We start from the raw sequence: 22,130 nt of genomic DNA, 5'->3' as shown, positions 1-22,130 counted from the left end.
TCGATTTCCTTAATGACTTGTTATACTGAAAGGCTAGGGGATGCATTGGATTTTATGTAGAATTGCAAGTGGTCTCCATCTTGGGATTGGTCTCCCTATACGGGGTCCAAACCAATGTTGCATTAATCGTTATCGGGATATTATTGGCGCGGGGAAAAAATCATAAAAATCAGGAAAAAATCAGTAAAAATTGGGAAAAAATCGTAACATACAAAAATAATCATTTTTTTTTCAATTTTTTTAATATCTAAAGCATCTACAACATAAAATAAATACATTGACACATAAATATGATAAAAGAACTAATATATAAGATGTTTAATATCATTTCTAGTGCTACATCACACATAACAGTGAATCATGTCCTGAATAGTAAGTCCTGACTCATGACTCCCAACTCAGCCTCAAAATATCAACAAAAAATATAATAATGTATCTCATGAGTCATAATGTCATATACAATGAAATGAACCAAATAACTAAAGTCTAATACTATTGATTTCCTTTGCCCCTCTTGCGAGAAAATGCAATAGCTTTCCCTTTCTCTCTAGATGTAGATGTCGGTGGAGTTGGCAGTGGACTTTGCTGTGCTATGGAAGCTGAAGAACTAGGAGCTATATGAAGTAGACCACGTCCTCTATTGGTGGCAAGGGTAGCCTGGGTAGGTGGTGTCATCTCCTCCTCTTGTTGCTCCGCCTCCTCTTCCTCCTCCACTACCTCCTGCACTAACCAATCATTAGCAGACTCCATGAGAGGCCTCTCGGCCTCAACCCTCCATGCAACAATGGTGTCAATCCCATCCAATAAGATGGCCTCCATATCAGGTGTCCTCTCAAGTTGCCTCACCCACAATCGAAGATTGTAGTGGACGTAGACCATGTCATTAAGTGTCTAGGACTCCAACCTGTACAAAGATCATGAAATAATAATTATAAAAAAAAAATATTGTTTAATGAATTCAAAAAATTATTTGGAAATTTGCAATATTTTAATTGTTAACCTGTTGCGCTTCTTCGTGTGTATTTTTTCAAATACACTCCAGTTGCGCTCACATCCTGAGGAGCTACATGTTTGGCTGAGGATTCGAATGGCAAGCTTTTGCAGAAGGGGTACCCTGGCACCATACATTCTCCACCATGCATCTACAACAAAATTACAAATAAAATTTTAAATAAACATAAGAAAAAAATGAAATTTGAAAGTTGAATCAAAGTATGAAGTTATGAACTTGAAGAGACAATAAAATTTGAAACAAACTAAAAAATACCTGGCATTTTAGTCGTCCTATTAGTCACAGCCATGTCAAAGCCAAATGTGCCACCTGCCATCCTGTATGTCTCAATTTCTTTGGAGATTTTTGTACATTCTGTTGGAGATCGCACCATCCTCTGAACATAGGTTAAAAATCCATCCATAATCTCAGCATCAAATACGAACCCACATGGGTAAGAAAATGCGGGGTTCAGGTAGATCCTTGCAGCATGAATGGGACAATGGAATGTGTTGTTCCATCGTTCATCAATCACTTCCCATAGGAGGAGTTGTCTCTGAAACCCCTCATATCCCTTATCATTATAGTAGGCCTGAATGGATTCTTTCGCCCTGTCCATGGCCTCATATAGATAGCCCATTGCGGGCTTCTCACCATCAACTAATCGAAGAACCTTTACTAAAGGTTCAGTAACAGTGCATACCTCCTGCACTCCCGCCCAGAAGTCTTCCTGGTATGAAACTAGTCTGCATATGGCCTCTCCCTCTGGTTTGCGGCTCATTGTCAAAGCACGCCACTCCTCTAAAAGAAACATTCTCTTCACATCCCACATAGAATTCAAGAGGGATTAAAGAGATATGAAACTGGTGGCAAACCGTGTAATGGCAGGGCGCACCAACTCTTTGTTGTTGGTGAATTTTCTCATCAAGATAAGCACAGATGTATGATTATATATAAATTTTGTAATGCTTTTTGATGAGTCAACAATATCTTTGACAATGGAAATTTTCCTTATGTCCTCCAACATCAAATCAATACAATGTGCAACACAAGGTGTCCAAAATAAAGTAGAATGCCTCTCCATAAGCATCCTGCCAGCAGCAACATAATTTGCTGCATTGTCCATTATGACTTGGACAACATGTTCTGCACCCACCTCCAAAATAAACACATCCAGCAAATCACATAAAGTTTTTGCATCTTTGATATGTGTAGATGCATCAACGGATTTCATAAACATATTCCCTTTGGGACAACTAACCAAGAAGTTTATAAGGGTTCTCCCATTTTGGTCAGTCCAACCATCTGACATCACAGTGCATCCTGTTTGTGCCCATGATTCCCTAAACTCCTCCAATCTTTGGTGCAGTCAACCTTTTCATTTTGAAGAATCCGACCTCTAAAGTCATCATAAGAGGGGATTTTGTACCATGGGCCAACAGTTGCAATAGTATCAACAGCCGGTTGGAAAAGTGGATTATTCCTTACAACGCTAAAAGGAATATCTTTTCAAAGGAGAAATTTGGCCAACAACTTGTCAGCTTGTTCTTTCTCAGTTTTTTTAAGCATTGAAGTGATAGATCGTTGTGAACCAGGCGTAATTCTAGGAACAAAAAATGATGAGGCAGCTACCAAGTTGGTTGATGCTGAAGTAGAACCAGTGTCACTTCCTTGTTCACCTGAGCTTAACACAGACTTTTTTAGTTGCTTCTTCATTTATGCTTTGGCCTCTCTATTGTGCTCTAAATTTTCCAATGATCTCATGGCTTTTCGGATGATTTCAAGATTTGTATTTGTGCAAGGCCCTACATCAAATCCAGGGATTTGTGTAAGGTGATACTTCAATCTGTAAACTTTGAACTTGAAGTTGAATGGTGATTCCGTGAACCTATGGCAAAATAAGGATTACAATTTACATTGTACAAAAACTATAAAAAAAAATACATACATGAGTAACATAACAAAACACATGGAATTTTTGACAATTTAAGAAATTTTAACAAACAAAATGAAAAATCAAATGACAAAAACCCCATCAAGATTCAAATCAATTCAAAAATATTTGATAACCCATTGAATTCTTTTGATAAACAATGGGTTATCCAGATTCCAAACCCAATAAAAAACATAGAAAAAAACCAAAACAAAGTTACAAAACAAAAACTTTTGGTGCCCATATCAGTTTGATGGAGAAAATTCGTCTCCTCCTTAGCTCTCACTCCGTTTTTCTCTTCCAATCAGTGGATTCAGCGCCCAAACGACCAAGAGGTCACTCCAAAACCCCGTCGCTGTCGGCGTGCCGCTGTCTGTGCAAATGAATTTCAAAAAATCATGATTTTTTGTTTTATAAACGCGTTGTTGTAATGGGCCATGATTTTTTGCCATCGAATCATGATTTTTTCCAAAAAATCGCTGAAAAAATGTTGTATTTATCGGGCGATAATATCGCCGGTTTTAAAAAACCGTGATTTTACGATAAAATCGCGAGTACTGCAACACTGGTCCTAACCCTCCAGAGGGATACATTGGCACATGTATGGTGTGTGTTGAGATCCATGGGTCTCCACAACAGTAGACAACACTCCATGGATTCCTGAGGATGTTCAGATATTGCTTGAGATTCACCTATTGGATGAGGAAGATACACCTGGTTCACCTTTGCCCAACCAACCCCACAGATGTACCATGCACTTGGCAGTTGACCCAAGATTTGTAGGATGATGTGGCATCACCTATACCACCATTAGAGCCTTTACAGATGATCTACAGACATCTTTGACTCATTTGGAGACCCATGAGGTTATTATTGAGCCCCCTATACCCACTCGGAGCACCACAGGTTTATTGTTTAGAGAACAAGGGGCCAATCCCTTATCCATCACTTTTGAGGGTCATATGCTTCATTATGGCACCTATGGAGCTCATCAGGGCTCTTGGAGGACCTTACGACATGTATTATTTATCATTTGACCTCGTAAGAGGCTTATTATTTCATTTGTGAGCTAGTTTGGTGGGCTTGTCACCAAAAGTTAGGTTATTATCATATTATTTTATTTTTGAGGCTTACGTAGGCCTAAGAGACTAATTCAAACTCCTCATTAGTGTATAAATACAAGTTAGATGAGCTCATTTTGTCATCATTAGTTTGGATTGGATCTCTTTTCTCTCTTGAGAATTTCGCACTTTTTCTTGGAGGATGAATTGGAGCATGGATGAATTTTGATGTTTGGATTTGGTTTATCTTATCTTGGAGCTTCTCTATTGTCAAATTGTTGATGGTTGGATATGTTCTATTACATGTAAGTACATGCTTTTAGTGCCATTTTTATTTTACTTTGTCATATACATTGGATTGAGAATTTTGCTATTTTTAGGGCTAATTGCTGCATGCATTTACTGCTTAAATTGTGGAATTTACTCTCTATATATTATCTCTCAATGTATGGGCCATGTAATTTTGAATGAAATTTCCTAGGTATAATTCTATCATTGAATTCATCTTGATAAGCCATCACCTTTTGCAAGTCGAAGTATAAAGCTGTAAGGTTGCTTCCCCTTGCCCTAGAAGACAAATGAAGTAGTCTTAAGGCCTCCTTGACCAAGAAACAAGGTCCTCATTCATATTTATCCTAGACTCCATTCTCCCAAGACTAAGGCACTGATGTACCAAGAGGTGGTCACTCAAAAATCAACTCCTTTTCATCTTCTTCTAGGTCTAACAAAGTTGGATCACCTAGGGCATCACTTTCCCGACAAAGTAGCCCCTACAAAAAGTTCGATCTCCTAGCCTCTGTTGTGCTGGTGTGTCCTCAAGGCCTCCTCCAATTTTGAAGCCATTTCGATGATGGAGTTGTTAGATAACTCAAGCCCTAGCTTCGAGATCATTGTTTTGTTGATTTCTGGTAGCATTAGATGTGCTCTTATTCTCAAAATTTGTAGGGAGACTAAGACATATGCATTCTCTAATACCCAGAAATGGTTTTGGGAAATTCCACCCGAAGACAATTTTATTAAAATAATTAATTATTTTTAATGGGTGCCGAAGTCTAAACTTAGGAAATTAAAATAATTAAAGGGTATTAATTTAATTGTGGGTGAAACTTCTTGAAGAAGACGAAGATCGAGTCCAAATGATCTGAGCCATTGATTAGAATCAATTGGAGGATTATAAGAAGGACATCGATGGGCACTTGGAGAACACATTGAGTGGAGATTAGAAGATCGAATTTCTGAAGCACAGCAGTTGCCCAGAAGGGTAATTCAAAGTGATATTTTGTAGTGAGGGGCAACGATAGTTCCAGTTGGAGATTTCTCTTTATCCGAGAATACTTAGTAGAGGAGGCAGAGAGAGATCCAGGAGAGGCAGCACTGAGACTAAGCTGGCCAGAGTAGGCTGACGCAGAGTTAGCGCAGAGCCTTGAGGATGTTTGTATTTTTGTTGGAGGAATCGATTTTTGAAGTCGTAAGCTGGGGTGTGAGACTAGGAGGTGGAAATCAAAGTTCCTGGGAGGCAAATCGATTAACAAAGGGTGTGACGCTGTCCCTAGACGCTGTGACACTGGGTTGACGCAGTGACTGCGCAGAGGCAGCAAGGGGCAAGCCATTCTGTCGCTGGATTAGTCGGGATCGCCTGTGATAGTGTGAGGTACTTCTCACTATTCTTCTGTCAGTGATATTCTTTGTATTGAATAGCCAACAAGGCATCCAGAGATTGTATTCAGAAACTACTGCATAATAATAAAACCCTCAGTCGCTGTATCTGTTTTCCTGCATTGGGTTTTTCCGGGGACATTTATGCAAAAATAATGGTGTAATGTGTTGTGTATTTCTTTCTTGCTCAGTTTCTTGTTTCCACTTATAATTTAATTGGTGAAGACTGCAGTGTATTAGTTTCGGTGTTTACAGTAGGAAACAGTAAATAATTTGTTCTGTAATTAAAAAATAGGAGGAACTTAATTAGTTGCTACAGTGGTGATTCGGATAATCGAATTTTCACGTGGTATCAGACTTGTAGTTAAAGCAAGAGAGCAGAGCCAGAAGAGCCCAACGCTAAAGAGAAGGAGGGACGAAGTGTTGCGTAAGCAACAAATTGAATCCCTAGATGGATTGCGCAATCCAAGCTAGGAGGGCAAGATTTTCATGGAAAATCTCTCTTTGAGTGAGTCGACAAAGAGTTAAGAATTCTAGATCAAAGTTTCCTAGTGTCGGAGGGAGTAGTGTAGTGACTTCAGTGAAGAAGTAGTTTTCTGTAGCAGTTGCTGGGGCAGAAAATCGTCAGAAGGAAGAAGGGAGACACTGTTGAGGGGATTTCTTCCTTAGAGAATTCCTAGCCAGGGAATTCAAATTCTCATTTGCTGAGAAGCAGCAAGGTGTAGCAAATATACTGACTCCAATAGGGAGTACATAGGACAGCCTAGTGCTACGTAGAGGAGAGAGGAGATCATTCGACTTTGAGGAGGCCACACTGCATCAAGTGTGGATAGATGCCATGGTAGAAGAGTATAGCTCTATTGTGATGAATGATGTTTGGGAGGTAGTACCCAGGCCAAAAGACAGATCAGTTGTAGGTTCGAGGTGGATCTATAAGATCAAATATGCAGCAGACGACAATGTGGAAAAGTACAAGGCTAGGTTTGTAGCAAAGGGGTATGCACAAAAGGAAGGAATAGATTATGAGGAAACCTTTGCCCTAGTTGCTAGATACACATCCGGCCAGTCATATCTCTAGCAACTCAAATGGGATGGCAGATTCACCAAATAGACATCAAGGCAACCTTCTTGAACAAAGTGATAAAGGGGGAAGTGTACATAGAAGTTTAGAACAACCAAAGGGCTTTGAGACTTAGAAGAGGCTCATGCATGTGTGCAAATTAAAGAAGGCTCTATACGGGCTCAAGCAGGCTCCGAGGGCATGGTATGGTAGAATTGACACCTACTTGCAGTAGATGGGGTTCGTCAAGAGTGACGCAAATCCCAACCTTTAACCTTTACTATTTGATGGTAGAGAATGAGCCCCTCATTCTAGTTTTCTATGTGGATGATCTATTCTTGATAGGATAATCAAGGCTCATAGAGGATTGCAAGAGGAACCTGGAAGCAAAATTTGACATGAAGGATTTGGGGTTCTTGCACTATTTCCTAGGATTGGAGATGTGGCAAAAGGATGGGGAGATCTTCTTTGGGCAAGGAAGATACGCTACAAATATTATGAAGAGGTTTAGAATGCAGGATTGCAGACCCATGTCTACACCCATGATTACCAACTAGAAGAAGATAGATGCATTAAATGACAAGGATGTCGACCCCACCTTGTATAGACAACTCATTGGGTGTCTCATGTATCTAGTCAACACTAGGACAGATATTTGTTTCGCAGTCAATACCCTTAGTCAGTTTATGGTGGAGTCGAAAAGGGTACATTGGGCAACAACGAGGCATATTCTGACGTAAATTCATGGCACAGTTGAGTATGGGTTGAAATATACTTGAGAAGGTGATGTCAGACTTTGTGGGTACACAGATGTAGATTGGGCAGGAAGTTTAGTGGACAGGAAAAGTACCTCCAAGTATTGCTTCAGTGTTGGATTAGGTATGGTTTCTTGGTGTAGCAGGAAGTAGAAGTCAGTAGTACTGAGCTTTGTAGAAGCAGAGTACATGGATGCCAATACAACTACTTGCGAAGCTATATGGCTTCCGAAGTTGCTAGTAAGCTTGTTCATGCAAAGGATGGAGGTGAACAATGTCTATTGTGATAATCAAAGCTTCATAAAGCTCTCTGAGAATCCTATGTTTCATGACAGGTCGAAGCACATTGATATTTGGTGTCACTAAATTAGAGATTGTGTACAACGAGGAGCAGTCCAACTACAATATTTTCCCATAGAAGAGAAGGTTGCAGATATACTCACGAAAGCTCTAGGGATAGCTAATTTCATCTATTTCAGAGAACAAATGGGTATGATAGAGAACCCATTTCAGTAGCAGGGACATGCTATTTTGGATGTTGCAGATGTTGCAGTTGCAACAACAACAGATGAGAGGGAGTTGCAGTGTTGGCAGGGTCATTAGCAGCACAAATGCAACGTATATCAGAGTTGTGCAGCTGTTGGTGGACGGCAACAGCCAAACATCAACAACGTAACAGGAGATGATGTAGAGACAGAGTGTTGCTTCAGGAAGCAACAACGCTAGAACACATTCCTCGCTAAGAGGGAGTGTTAGTTTTTGTAGCATTGGATGTGTTTTAGCCACGAAAATTTGTCGAGAGGCTATAGTACATGAGATCTCTAAAACCCATAAATCGTTTCTCGAAATTCCACCTAGAAGTGTCTCAATTAGATTATTAGCCGATTTTTAAATATTTCCTAAGTTTAAACTTAGGAAATATGGTTAATTAATTAGTATTAATTGAGATAAGGTGAGAATCATCTAGAAACTCACATGGATCGACCCATACATTTTTCTAGCCATTGATTAAGTTTTAATCTTGGTCGTTGGTGTTCCAACAATAAATTATAAAAGAAAGTCGATGTGGTGATGGAGAGCATCGAGTGCAGATACTCAGTTGCCTAGGTAGTTTGATTTTCTCAATAGCAACAGCTCAACAAAGAAGATAGAGCCAGAGGGTGAGTAGCAGGTGGAAGAGGAGAGCAACAACATTTAAGGAGGAAGTTTTTAATTCCCAAAAGAGTCGAAGGAAGGAAGGCCAAAATCTTTAAAGGGCTAGCGTAGACACTACGCAGACATCTCAACGCAGAGGCTGGGGAAGCTATTCCGGAGGCAAAAAATAACTGTGGGGTGAGAGAAAAGTCTCACAATATTTTTGCTAGTGTTTTCTTCATATTAGATTTCCAGATGGGCATCTAAATTATTGTACTCAGAATTGCTGCTGAAAATTAATAATAAAACCCTCATCTGTTGCAAAGGTTTTCCCAAGGTTGGTTTTTCCAGGGACAATTGTCCAAAAATAACTGTGTCAATTTTATTATTATCTTCGGCAACAAATGAAGGTTTTATTATTATCTTCAGCAAATAGAGAATTACAACTAGTTTCCTTTCACTAGCAAACCTCTGGCAATTTTATCTCACTGAAAATATCTAGGAAAACTCTTTTCCCTCCAGCAACTCGATTTGGCCTTCTCTAGGCTACTTGCACTCCTTCTGGACACTCACACTTCTGCCATAAATGCACAATGCAACCTTTGATAAATTCGCACAGCCTCGGGAACCCTTCCCTGTAAATCAACCTGCTTCGCTTTGCCTCCAGGAAAAATTCGCTCTTCCTTCCGACACATGTTTCGACAATTGGAAATGAAATGTTTCTCCTGCAACTCACACTGGGAAAACTGACTACTCGAACTAGCTGAATTGACCTCCTCTGCTGGAAAATTTGGCCGCTTGCCCCGACTTTGGATCACTGGAAAACTTGTTGAGAAATTCTCACCATTGAAACCCCTGCCTCTAATGCTTCCCTAGCTTCAACTGCACCCTTGGTAAATACCTGAAATTGATAGTCGAACTGCTCAACTCACAATTGATTCGATGTCTTTTCTCCAAACCCTTCGACTTGCTTTTATAATCTCTCGTTGTAGTCTCAATGCCCACAATCATATCTCAACCAATGTCTAAGATCATCTTGACTCCATCAATTAACTTTTCTGAAAGTCTCTAGAGCAAAATCGATCTCCCTCAATTAATTCATTTTAATTAGCCAATTTTTCTAAGTTAGACTTAGGAAATATTTAATTATTGGCTAATTAATTTAATTGAGGTGTCTCCAAGTCTTTTCTTACGAAACCTTTTCTGGGTCTTGGAGATCTCGTGTTCCTTAGCCTCTTTCATAGAGACTAGAACACCTGTTCGCTGCTACCAAAATCTAACAGTCCACAATCAACTTCTCAAGCTAGGCAATAAAAACGTCCTAGATCTCCTTGAAGGTGGACATGTAGCATTCTTAGGGTGTATGAACCCCAATAGATGATTAAAAACATGGGCCATGTGGCCTCAAGAGCTAGGGTGCTCTTCACCATGGGCACATATCAATAATGAACTTCCCAAATAAGAAAAATGCTCAAGCAAAAGATGTGTGGTGTTCCTCTAATGAGTGCTCAAAATTGTAGTGAACAATTTTCGACTGCATATTTTAAAAGCACCACAATTGTGCCAATTTTTTCTTGATTTTTTGTTATGAAAATAGTCTGGGAATCCCATGGCCATTCTACGTCCAATGGCATTGATCTAGGGGAATTTTGGAAACTGTTACAAGATAACTACTCATGGAGTTAGTTGCCCTCAAAATATGCAATGCAACCCTAAATCTAGGGTTTGGCAGCTCCTAGATTTTTTCCAAGGTGAGATGTCCCACCAACTAGCATGATACAATGTGCAAAGTAACCTCCAGAGTGGGTATCATCCAGAAATCAAGCATGTGGATCCATGATACAAAGCCTCAACATGTGGAGTGTGAATAACACTCAACCAACTCTATGAAGAGAAGCGATTACCCTATTTAATCCAACAATATGCCTCAAGTTGTGTATACAATAATCCCTAAAATGGAATGTGTGGACCAATAAGGCACAAGTGGATCCAAGTAAGAGTTGGTCAAAATATCCCACGAACCCCTATGCCAAGTCATCAAGAGCCCCACCAACTATTTGATGAGGAGGAAAACCTCATCAAAATGTGTTACACGTGCCTACAAATGTGTGAGATCTGATGTGGCATGGAATGGATAGTCCTGGTGCATGAAGTAGGGCCATTAAGTGCCCAGGGAATTGTGACTAATGCCTCAACAGTTGTGAAGATTCCTTGAGAATTGCGAAAATTGCAAATGTCATGATGAAGCCAATGCAATGCCCACTTACCGCTAAAATGATAGGATAGTCCACCAGGGGATTTGTACATTCTCATTTACAACTTATAGTAAGGAGTAGAGACTAGAATATCATATGATCAATCATACATCATTAGAATCTCTAGCATGTCATCGCCCATGTCATCAACAATCCATAAAACCAAAGTGATGCCCCAGCCATCCAAATCCATTTGTGATGGAAATCACAAGGGCAGTGAAGAAATTCACTAATACAATACTCATGCAAAATAAGTGGTAATAGAGAGTAACACGACCTAAGATTGACCCTCCTTTATTAATAAATGCTACTCTAACCCACCTAACTAACATTTATGTTCATTACAAGTACACCCTTTAGATACATCTAGGGAATAAAACTTGCCCTTGAACTTATATTTTAAGGATTGATTATGAACATATTTAAAATGGTTTGAGGTCAATAATGCTACAAACAAGGGATGAAGAAAATATCACTAGAATTGTCAGTGGGTTTTGCTAGAAAATAATACATTTTATTGGCACAAATTAAAATATGAACATATTAGCAAGGTCCTTCTTCTCTACTAGAGCACAGCCTTTGTTGAAGCATGGCTTGAATATAATTCATCTACGGAAAAAAATAGTGAAGCTGCTATTTAGAAAAGAGAATACCTTCAATAAAGGAACAAAATTACTTGAAGAGAAGGATATACCTCTTTAAATAATTGCTTTGGGTCTCTTTATTGACCCATGAGTGGATTATAGTTTCTTTCTACTTGTCAATGTCCATGTGTCACTCCTTTATTATTGTAGTCTAGTTCTTATCTGCATAAAACTTTTCCCGTTTAGTGATCATTCTAACTTCTTTGACTTAGTTTGTAACAAAATATTCCACATCCTTGTAAGCTTTTGACTTTCTAATTTCTTTTACTTTACATGACATGTCTTAATGAGCAAATTTGGTTCGAGATATTGATATATTCTCCTGAGGAAAAAAAACCACAATATTATTATATGATAAGATTAATCAGGAACAATGCCAAAACACTTATTTTTTCCAATTTAAAGTAAGCCTTTATTATAAAGTAAATTTATGGATTGTCACACATGTTACTTGGATTTTTCTATAGTCGTCTTATATTACAAATTTATTGACAATAGAAAATATTGTGAACTTCAAGTCACATTGTTGCTTGCTAGAGATCTATATAATATTGTATTATATCTTTTATTTTATTAATTTTCAATTGTATCTCTTTTATATTTTTACTTCAGTAGCAGCCTTGGCATTTCCACGTAATGTTTGTGTTAATTGTATTGTCTAGTCCCTTTGACTTATTCTTTTTGTCACCTGCAAACATTAATTAAATATCCTATCTTATTACAGGAATTCTCAAGATTAGGAGTCCATTCTAATTTCAAAATTCAATAGCAACATAGTTCTACATATACTGTTACACGTTGCATTGTTTTTGTGAACATAATATGTTTGAAGTGGGTTTGAACTACCAATGTTGTAGTCTCATGATTCATCCACTGAATTGTTTTGCAGAAGTCTTTCTACGAAGGGCCTTCATGGAACACTACCTGCAGAAATAGGGCAACTTTCCTTTTTGGAATCTTTAGATCTAAGCAATAATCGTGTAGAAGGCAATATTCCAATTGACATAGCAAATTTGACAAATCTTCGTACTCTGTAAGTCATTATGAGTTTGTATGTTGTAAAATCATTTACTAGATGGAGTATATTCAGTTGATGAGTTTGAAATGGCAAAAAATTATTTCACTAGTGTTTTAATGGTCATTAATGTTTATGCTTGGTAGGAGATATGAATTCTGTTTTAAGTACTCATTTTTTATGATACTGTTTGGGAATGGAGCATGAAGAATACTTATGTAGCTGTCTGTTTTTAACATTCTTATGCTTTTATAGTATAGCTAGAAGACTGCAAGGGTTTGGTCGATTGACAAGGATCATTGTTTGTGTCCGTTTATGTTACTTCTTTCTTATGGAATGTTGTTCTTGTGACCCCACATGTCTAGATGGGAACTAGGACCTTCATTTCGTAGATTGATAATATGATAATATCAAGGCTCTATTTTTATCTCTATGGTAATTTCTAGCACAATTTCTTCAACTATTTACCTATGCATATTTTGTGTTTCACTTAATCAAAGGTTAAAAGCAATGTCGTAGAATGTTGTAGACTAAGAAATCAGATTTGTTGAAACTCCTTGACGTGTCCCAAATCGGATGAATCAGACACGATTTGGTAGGACACATGTCCTCTGAACGTGTCCGAGCATGTCCCACGTGTGTCCCACACGTCTCTGGGCATGTCCGAGGAACATGCCCAACGTGCCCCAATTTTGGGAAACATGTCCCCTTGAATTGCGTGTTGCGTGGCCCATAAAGGCTGTTTTTGGGTCATTTCTCCCTCACTATTCTCTGTCTCTGTTGTTGTGGGTGTGTGGAAGCAACTAGCAAAGGGTTTGGGAGCATTTTGGAGGTGATTCAAGCAACAGGTAAGTGCATTTGCTTCTATTTTTTTGAATTTTTATTACAAATTTGTGTATTTTTTCTTTATTTTTTTACAACATTCATGTCTCAATCAATGGCATGTGAAAACTTCTAAACTGAAATTCCACTGCAACAACTGATTTATTTCACCTACTTATTCTTGACAATAAGTTATTTACGAAGTCACATCAACAAATATTAAAATAAATTCTATTGCAGTTATCACATAATTACACAGAGAAAATACGTGCACAAGAACCAATCACATCAACACAATTGTTTTTGGACAATTGTCCTCGGAAAATCCCAATGCGGGAAAACCGATGCAGTAAATGAGGGTTTTTTTTGCTGATTTGGTGTAGCATCGGATGTGCTCTAGCCATGAAAATTGGTGGAGAGGTTAAAGCACATGAGATCTCCAAGACCCAGAAATGGTTTGGGCAGATTCTATGCGGTTTAGGAGATATTAAAATAATTAATATTTTTAATGGAGTTCCTAAGTCTAAACTTAGGAAAAATAAAATATTAATGGGTATTAATATAAAATTGGGTTAGAAGGTTCCAAAAAGCATGGATCAAGCCAAAATCTAATCTTAGCCGTTGATTAGAGATGTAATCTCGGCCGTTGAAGGACCAACAGGAAAAGTATAAGAGGAGGCTTGAGGGTTAGTTGGAGAACACACCAGAGTGATCAGTCATTCGATTTACTAGAGCGGGGTTGCTAAATAAAATCGAATCAGTGAGAAGCAGCGAGGGAGTGTCGAGAGACCAGCACCGAGGTAGAGAGGCAGACACAGAAGCCAGAGCAGGCCACGCAGAGCCCAACAGAGATAGCGCAGAGGCTAGAGGGCCTGCGTCATCAACGCAGAGGGCAGCAGGAGTGACGCAGAGGGTCCCAGAGGCTGCGCAATGCCTCAAAGGGGTGACACAGAGGGTTTTGAGGCTAACGCAAGGGCATGGAGGGCTGACACAGAGGCATGGAGGGCTGACACAGTGCTTCAGTGTTACTGGAGAGGGTTTTGTGGGGTAGATTTTTTGAATATCTGCTTCCGAATAGAGAGGTATTACTGCCAATTATTTTTCTCTGTTGGGTGAGCCAGTTTGACACCCATTTGCACTCAAGGATATACTGCATAATAATATAACCCTCAGAATCGATGCCCAGGTTTTCCTGCATTGGGTTGTTCTGGGAACGAGTTGTCCAAAAATAACAGTGTTACTTGTGTGTTTGTTATTTATTTTAGTTGTTGATCGGTAGATGGTTGAGACTGTATTGTGTTTATTTTGATGTTTATATGTTTAAATAACTTGTTGGTAATTAACAAGTAGGAGAAATAAACTAGAAGAATACAGATAAAATTTCTAACGGATAGACTTAGAAATTTCAACATTATTAATCTTCAGCAACAGTGGCTTTTACAAGGAATGGTCTTACAGAGAAACTAAAAGAAAACACCTAAGACTTTCCCTTTGAAATTCACTGACACTTTGGAGATCCTTCTCCCAATCCCGCTTCACCTCTGCCTCACTTTGTGTGGCTCAGCTTGGCTCTGAGTGGTTCTACATCCCTTTGCGTGACTTTGTGTGGCTCAGTGTGGCTTTGAGTGGCTCTGCGTCCCTCTGCATCAGCGTCTCTCCTCTGGATGCGTCTCTCTTTGCGTTGTTTCTCACTGCCCCTGCGTCACCTCCTCCTCAGTCTCTGACTGCTGCTGATGCCCTCCTCTTCCTCCACCCTGCAACTCTCCCTCTAAAATCAATCTCCTTCTCTTGAGAAATGATTTTCCCTGAGATACTGAGTATCTATTTGTGTGTCTCCAAATGATCATCAATCTTCTCTTATACGTTTCCTGTTGATGAATCAATGGTCGAGATTAAGTCTCTAATCAACAACTAAGATTAAAATAGACTTGATCCTCGTCTCTTAGAAGCTTCTCATCATTATCTTTATTAATACCCATTAATATTTTTATTTTCCTAAGTTTAGACTTAGGAAGCCATTAAAAATATTAATTATTTAATAACTCATCATTCGGGTGGAATTTCTCAAAACGATTTTTGGGTCTTGGATATCTCATGTTCCTTAGCCTCTCTTTCAAATTTCAAAGCTAGAGCACATTCGATGCTACCAAAAATCAACACTCCCTCTTAGTGAGGAATATGCTCTAGCAATGCTTCACCATAGAAACATCACACTGATCTTCCACATCAGTACCTGTGCTGATGCTTGGCGTACTGCTTCACATCCCTTGCACTACTGCTTCTTGTACTGCTGCCCATGACACTACCACTGCAACTGGTACATATGCACTGCAGCTCCCTCTTAACATGCTGCATCATGCTGCCCATAGCACTGCCACTGCTAACTGCTGCACTGCAACTCCCGACACTTCCATTTCTACTACTGAGTGGATTCTTCACCATCCTCATCTTTTCCCTGAAATAAACAAACTTAGTTCTTCCTAGGGCCTTGGTGAGGATGTCTGCCACTTGTTCTCCTGTAGGAGTGTACCTCAATTGTACTGCTCCTCGTTGGACACAGTCTCTAACAAAGTGAAACCTGATATCAATGTGCTTCAACCGATCATGAAATACTGGATTCTCAGAGAGTTTGATGCATATTTTATTATCACACAAAATTATGGTGGCCTTCATTCTTCTCCTGAATAGATTCACAAGCAAATTCCTAATCCATATGGCTTCGCACAAAGTTGTGCTAGTTTCCATATATTCTACTTCAGCTGAGCTTAGAGCCACGGATTTTTGTTTCCTACTACACCAGGAGGTTATTCATGATCCGATCTTGAAACAATAGCCAGTTGTACTTTTCCGATCTACTGAACTTCCAGCCCAATTTGCGTCAGTGAATCCACTTAGCCTGATGTCGTTGCCTCGGGTGTACAATAGTCCATGATCGACTATTCCTTGTATATACCTAAGAACATGTTTGGCTATTGCCTAGTGTACCCTCTTGAGTTCCACCATGAACTCACTGAGAGTGTTGACAGCATAACAAATGTCTGGCCTGGTATTGACCAGATACATCAAGGACCCTACAAGCTACCTGTACAAGGTGGGATCAACGTCTTTATCTTCTAATGCATCAATCTTCTTCTAGTTGGTGATCATTGGAGTAACCATAGGTCTATAGTCCTGCATCCTAAATCTCTTCAAGATCTCTGTAGCATATCTCCCTTGTCCAAGGAAGATCTCACCCTTCTGCTGCCAAACTTCCAACCCTAGAAAATAATGCATCTGTCTCAAATCCTTCATGTCGAATTTTGTGGCTAGGTTCTTCTTGCAGTCCTTACTGAGCCTGGATGATCCTGTCAGGAAGAGATCATCCACATATTGCACTAGGATTAGAGGCTCATTCTCTACGACAAGATAGTAGAGATTAGGGTCTGTGTCACTCTTGACAAACCCTAACTTCTGCTAGTAGCCATCAATTCGACTATACCATGCTCTAAGTGCCTGTTTAAGCCCATACAGGGCTTTCTTTAATATGCATACATGAGATTTCTTCTCATGAGTCTCAAAACCTGCTGACTGTTTGATGTATACTTCCTCTTCTATTACCCCGTTCAAGAATGCCGTCTTGACATCCATCTAATGAATCTCCCACCCCATTTGTGCTGCACGAGATATCACGATCCTAATAGAAGTATACATGGCTACTGGGGCGAAGGTTTCTTCGTAGTCTATCCCTTCCTTCTGAGCATACCCCTTAGGCACGAATCTGGCTTTGTATTTCTCCACACTATCGTTTGCAGTATATTTGACCTTGTAGATCCATCTCGAACCTACCACTGACCTGTCCTGAGGTCTAGGTATCACTTCCCAAAGATCATTGACCATTATCGAACTGTATCCCTCCACCATGGCATCTACTCATACTTGATGCTGAACGGCCTCCCGAAAACTTGAAGGTTCCCTTACCTGAGCTACTAGGGCCTGATATCTATCTGGCTGTCTTCGCTCCCTTTTAGTATTCTTGGGTGCACCAATGAAGTCCTTTGCATCCCTTAGAATCTGTCGAAGTTCCCGACTCATTCTTCCACTGGTAGTGGGCACATCTGTGAATTCTTCCTGTTCTTGAGATTCCTCTTGTTCTGAAGCTTTGACTTCAAGAGAATCTGTTGGTCGAAGTGGTTGGACTAATGGATCATCTTTTGATTGCTCCTCGGAAGGCATTTCTCAGGGTTTCCTAAAAGCTCTGTCCTCCCTGAACTTTACATCCCGCCGAACTACTACCTTCCTACTCCCTGGAAGATAAGACTCTATATGCCTTACCATTCTCGCTATATCCCACAAGATATCCTTTCTCAGTAGTTTGATCTAATTTTTTTCTCTTTTCTTCAAGTATATGGCAATACACTAAACTCCCAAATATGTTGAACTGAATTAGTTCAAGTGTCTTCCTAGTGAAGACCCTTTCCGAAGTGATTTTGTCCAATTCCCTGTGTGGAGTCCTGTTTTGGACGTAAATTGTCATGCTGCATGCTTCTGCCAATAGGAATTTTGGCATATCCTGATCATACAACATTGCCCTAGTTGCTTCCACACTAGTCCTGTTTTTCCTTTCTGCTACCCCATTCTGCTCCGGGTTGTAGGGAGTTGTCCACTCTCTTTTGATGCCTTCCTTAGCGGAAAAATCGGTGAAGTCCTTGTCAACACTCTCCACCATTGTCTGAGCGCAACACTTTTATCTTCTTTCCTATCAGATTTGCCAACTAGAGACTTGAACTCTTTAAATCGACCAAAAATCTCATCCTTGGTTTTCAGAAAGTTGATCCAAGTCTTCCTAGAATGATCATGGATGAAGGTGACGAAGTATTCGGCACCACGAAGAGCTTTTGTGGACATCGGTCCGCAGATGTCTGAATGTATCAATCCTAGCACACTCTTAGCTCTATTGTTACTTCTGGAAAATGTTGCTTTGGCATTCTTGCCCAAAGCACACCCTCTGCATACATCATCTCGTTCGATACTTAGTTCTGGAACCCCTGATACTGTTTTCCTGAGAATTCTCAGAGCCCCATGGTGTAAGTGTCCCATCCTGCTCTGCCATAGTTCATTCAAATCTGTCTACATTGCTGCCTATCAATGCCATTGGTGATTCTAGCTGTAATCTGTACAACTTGTTACTTCTGATTCCAATCTGGGTCTTCCTTTTCCAACTCGGGTGTTTGACATATACTTTCTCTTTAATGAAGAAAATGTAATAGCCCTTGTTTTGAAGTTGAGAAACAGAGAGTAAGTTCATCCCCAATCCTGGCACATGCAGCACATTGGTTGCTCGAAGTTGCTCTCCTGTGCTGGTTTGAAAGACTATAGTACCTCTTCCTACTGGGGTACACTTTGCCTTCTTTCCCATGGTGATCTGAAAATTCATTCTTTCTTCCTAATAGTCTGAATCTCGAATTCCTGTTATATGCCAAGAATCTCCAGTGTCTATATACCAAAGCTCAGAGGAGGAAGAGCTTGCTAGGCAAGCGACGACTTCTTCCAATCTAGAAGCTAACACAAAATAATCGTGATCCATATCCCTTGTGCATTCTTCTGGAAATCTGTGTGAGTCCCTTTGAGTTGATGTCTCTACATCATGCTCCCAACCCATAGTTGATCCTTCTCTCCTGTTGCTAGATCTCTACTCTGATACCATGTGAAAAATTCTAAACTGAAATTCTACTGCAGCAACTGATTTATTTCACCTACTTATTCTTCATAATAAGTTATTTACAAAATCACTTAAGAAAATATTAAAATAAATTCTACTGCAGTTATCACATAATTACATAGACAAAATACATGCACAAGAACCAATCACATCAACGCAGTTGTTTTTGGACAATTGTCCTCGGAAAAACCCAATGCGGGAAAACCGGTGCAGCAAATGAAGGTTTTATTTGTTGATTGGGGTAGCATCGTATGTGCTCTAGCCATGAAAATTGGTGGAGAGGCTAAAGCACATGAGATCTCCAAGACCCATAAATGGTTCGCGCAAATTCTACCTGGTTTAGGAGATATTAAAATAATTAATATTTTTAATGGAGTTCCTAAGTCTAAACTTAGGAAAAATAAAATATTAATGGGTATTAATATAAAACTGGGTTAGAAGGTTCCAAAAGACATGGATCAAACCAAATCTAATCTTAGCTATTGATTAGAGATGTAATCTTGGTCGTTGAAGGACAAATAGGAAAAGTCTAAGAGGAGGCTCGAGGATCAGTTGGAGAACACACCAGAGTGATTAGTCATTCGATTTACTAGAGCAGGGTTGCTAAGTAAAGTCGAATCAGTGATCAACAGTGAGGGGTAATGAGTACTGGACAGAGAGGCAGAGATAGTGCCGAGAGACTAGCGCAGAGGCAGAGAGGTAGACACAGAAGCCAGAGCAGGCCATGCAAAGGCTAGAGGGCCTGCGTCATCCACGCAGAGGGCAGCAGGAGTGATGGAGAGAGTCCCAAAGGCTGTTTAGTGCCTCAGAGGGCTAACGCAGAGGGTTCTGAGGCTGACGCAAAGCAGTGGAAGGCTGATGAAGTGCTTCAAAGTTGCTGAAGAGGGATTCGTGGGACAGGTTTTCTGAATACCTGTTTCCAAATAGAGAGGTATTACTGTCGGTTGTTTTTCTCTGTCAGGTGAGCCAGTTTGGCACCCAGTTGTACTCAAGGATATACTGCATAATAATAAACCCTCAGAATAGCTGCATCGGTTTTCCCGCATTGGGTTTTTCCGAGGATGAGTTGTCCAAAAATAACGATGCCACTTGTGTGTTTGTCTTCTTTCAACTGTTGATCTGTAGATGTTGAGACTGTATTGTGTTTATTTTGCTATTTATATGTTTTAAACAACTTGTTCGAAATTAAGAAGTAGAAGAAATAAACCAGAAGAATATAGATTAAATTTCTAACAGATAGACTTAGAAATTTCAACATGGTATTAGAGCGTGGTTGCAGATCACAGGAGAGCTGAAGGCAGCAGCTAAGCAGAGCATTTGCAGCAGAATCAGCTGTCCCGAGTGACAGACGCTGATCCTTGCAGAAAGCGATAGAAGAAGGGTTGACGCAGAGGGACTGTGTCATTAGTCCGAGCTAGAGAGAGGCTAGCGCAGAGGTTGAGGAGGGCATAAAGAGGCTCACGCAGAGCCACACAGAGACCAGGAGGGTTGACGCAGTTGGCTGAGGGAGCATTTTTGCCAGTGCCGGGATTGTGCAGAGCCTAGAGGCTCAGTCCTTCAGTTGCTAGGGCATAGGAGGCTGTGGGTAGTTTGATGGAGCGAAGCTAGTGGGGTACTGTGGGTCGAACAATACCTAACAGGACAATACCAAGGTAGAGGGAGTTGTTACAGAGGCATATTTCTAGCCAAAGAATCCGAATCAGTGTTGCAGGTGCACAAAAGATCGGAGAGGTGCAACTTGACGATTGGCAGGAGGATTTCCAGAAGGGAAATAGAGACTCAGAGGGAGTCTAGCAGAAAACTTCTGGGCGGGAAGTAGAGAGACTCAACAGGAGTTGAAGAGAGAACTTCCAGAAGGAAGTAGAGAGACTCGGAGGAGTCGAAAAACAGAGCAGAGAGATGGCCATGAATGGGTTGAGGGATCAGGACAGGCTGGACGGGGCGTCCAACATTATGGTCTAGAAGGCCAGGATCCTGTTCATTCTAGATAGACATCGCATTAAGCCCTTCGCCTTCAGAACAGTGGCGATCCCAGTTGACCCGACTAATAATGAGAAGTATGAGGAGGCAATGGCCAAGGCGAAATGCATCATCCTTGATTGGGTCAAGGATCATGTGGTCCAACATATTGCCGAGAAGGAGACGCCAAATGAAATGTGGGACGCCTTGAAGAAGTTGTACTAGCATACTTCTGTGCAGAGGAAGATGTTACTTTAGAATCAGCTGCGGTGATACCAGATGCAGAAGGGGGAGCAGATAGACCACTTCTTCGTTCGGTTGAAGGAGATTCGGGACCAACTGACTTCCATAGGGGCCATACTGGATGAGGAGATGTTGGTGAGAACCACACTTAACACAGTCTCCGAGGAGTGGGAGACATTTGTCCAGAGCATATTGGGTAGGGCGGATCTTCCAGATTGGGAAGAATTGTGGGTGACTCTTTGCCAAGAGATCAGAAGGTTGAGCAAGACGGGAAGTAGTAACAAAGCAGTTCGGATCAAGAAGGAAGAGGAAGAGGATGCAGCTCTGGCATTTGCGGGAAGCAGGAGAAGAGGAAGAAAAAGACCTCTCCAAGGTCAAATGCTTCAACTGTGGGGAACTGGGTCATTATGCGAACCAGTGTCCGAAGAAGAAGAGCAAGGGAGAGGCGTCTGACTCTAAGGCAGCGCCAGCGAAGGCAGAGAAGGAGGTCGAGGAGGATGACGATTGTGCCATGAGTGCTCATGTACCTCTAGAGAAGAGGTGGGCAGACATAGCGCTGAAGTAAGAAGGACTATAGGCGATGAGGGGCAGGATCCTTGAAGTACCCAACTTCTTGGATTAGACCTTGCTACGGAAGCCCCGAAGAGAGAGTAGTAGGACTGGCAGATGTCGGTAGAAATGGATGCGGATGAAGCGGCGGAGAGTGCCATAGTGAAGGAGTCCCCAGGCAGTGCGAGGCTAGCAGGCTGCAATAGTGTGAGAGGTACAGAGAGTGTTGCAACAGTGCAAGATGTCACAAAGAGGATTGTAATGGTGCGAGATGCAGGGAGTTGTTGCAACAACACAAAGGTTAGTAGAGGGAGCACTTGTTAGTGACAGAGAGAGCTTCAGCATTAGGAGTGTT

The 22,130-nt window shown here is 40.6% G+C and overlaps 1 protein-coding gene across 5 annotated transcripts in view; it reads left to right on the top strand.

Moving 5' to 3' along the window:
- LOC149212441 (putative receptor-like protein kinase At2g21480) overlaps positions 1-22,130 on the top strand; it is a 448,846-nt gene that overhangs the window by 140,626 nt on the left and 286,090 nt on the right. For all 5 annotated transcript variants that reach the window (XM_089391848.1, XM_089391847.1, XM_089391849.1 and 2 more), the window contains exon 4: positions 12,379-12,522. In XM_089391848.1, coding sequence (XP_089247974.1) covers positions 12,379-12,522 — 144 coding nt within the window. The remainder of the gene's footprint in view (positions 1-12,378; positions 12,523-22,130) is intronic.

This window comes from Pinus tabuliformis, chromosome 1_1 (genome assembly GCF_031772625.1).
Source record: "Pinus tabuliformis cultivar Carrire ecotype Pingquan chromosome 1_1, CPIR1, whole genome shotgun sequence".
Lineage (NCBI taxonomy): Eukaryota > Viridiplantae > Streptophyta > Pinopsida > Pinales > Pinaceae > Pinus > Pinus tabuliformis.
This window is presented reverse-complemented; position numbering and strand designations above follow the sequence as displayed.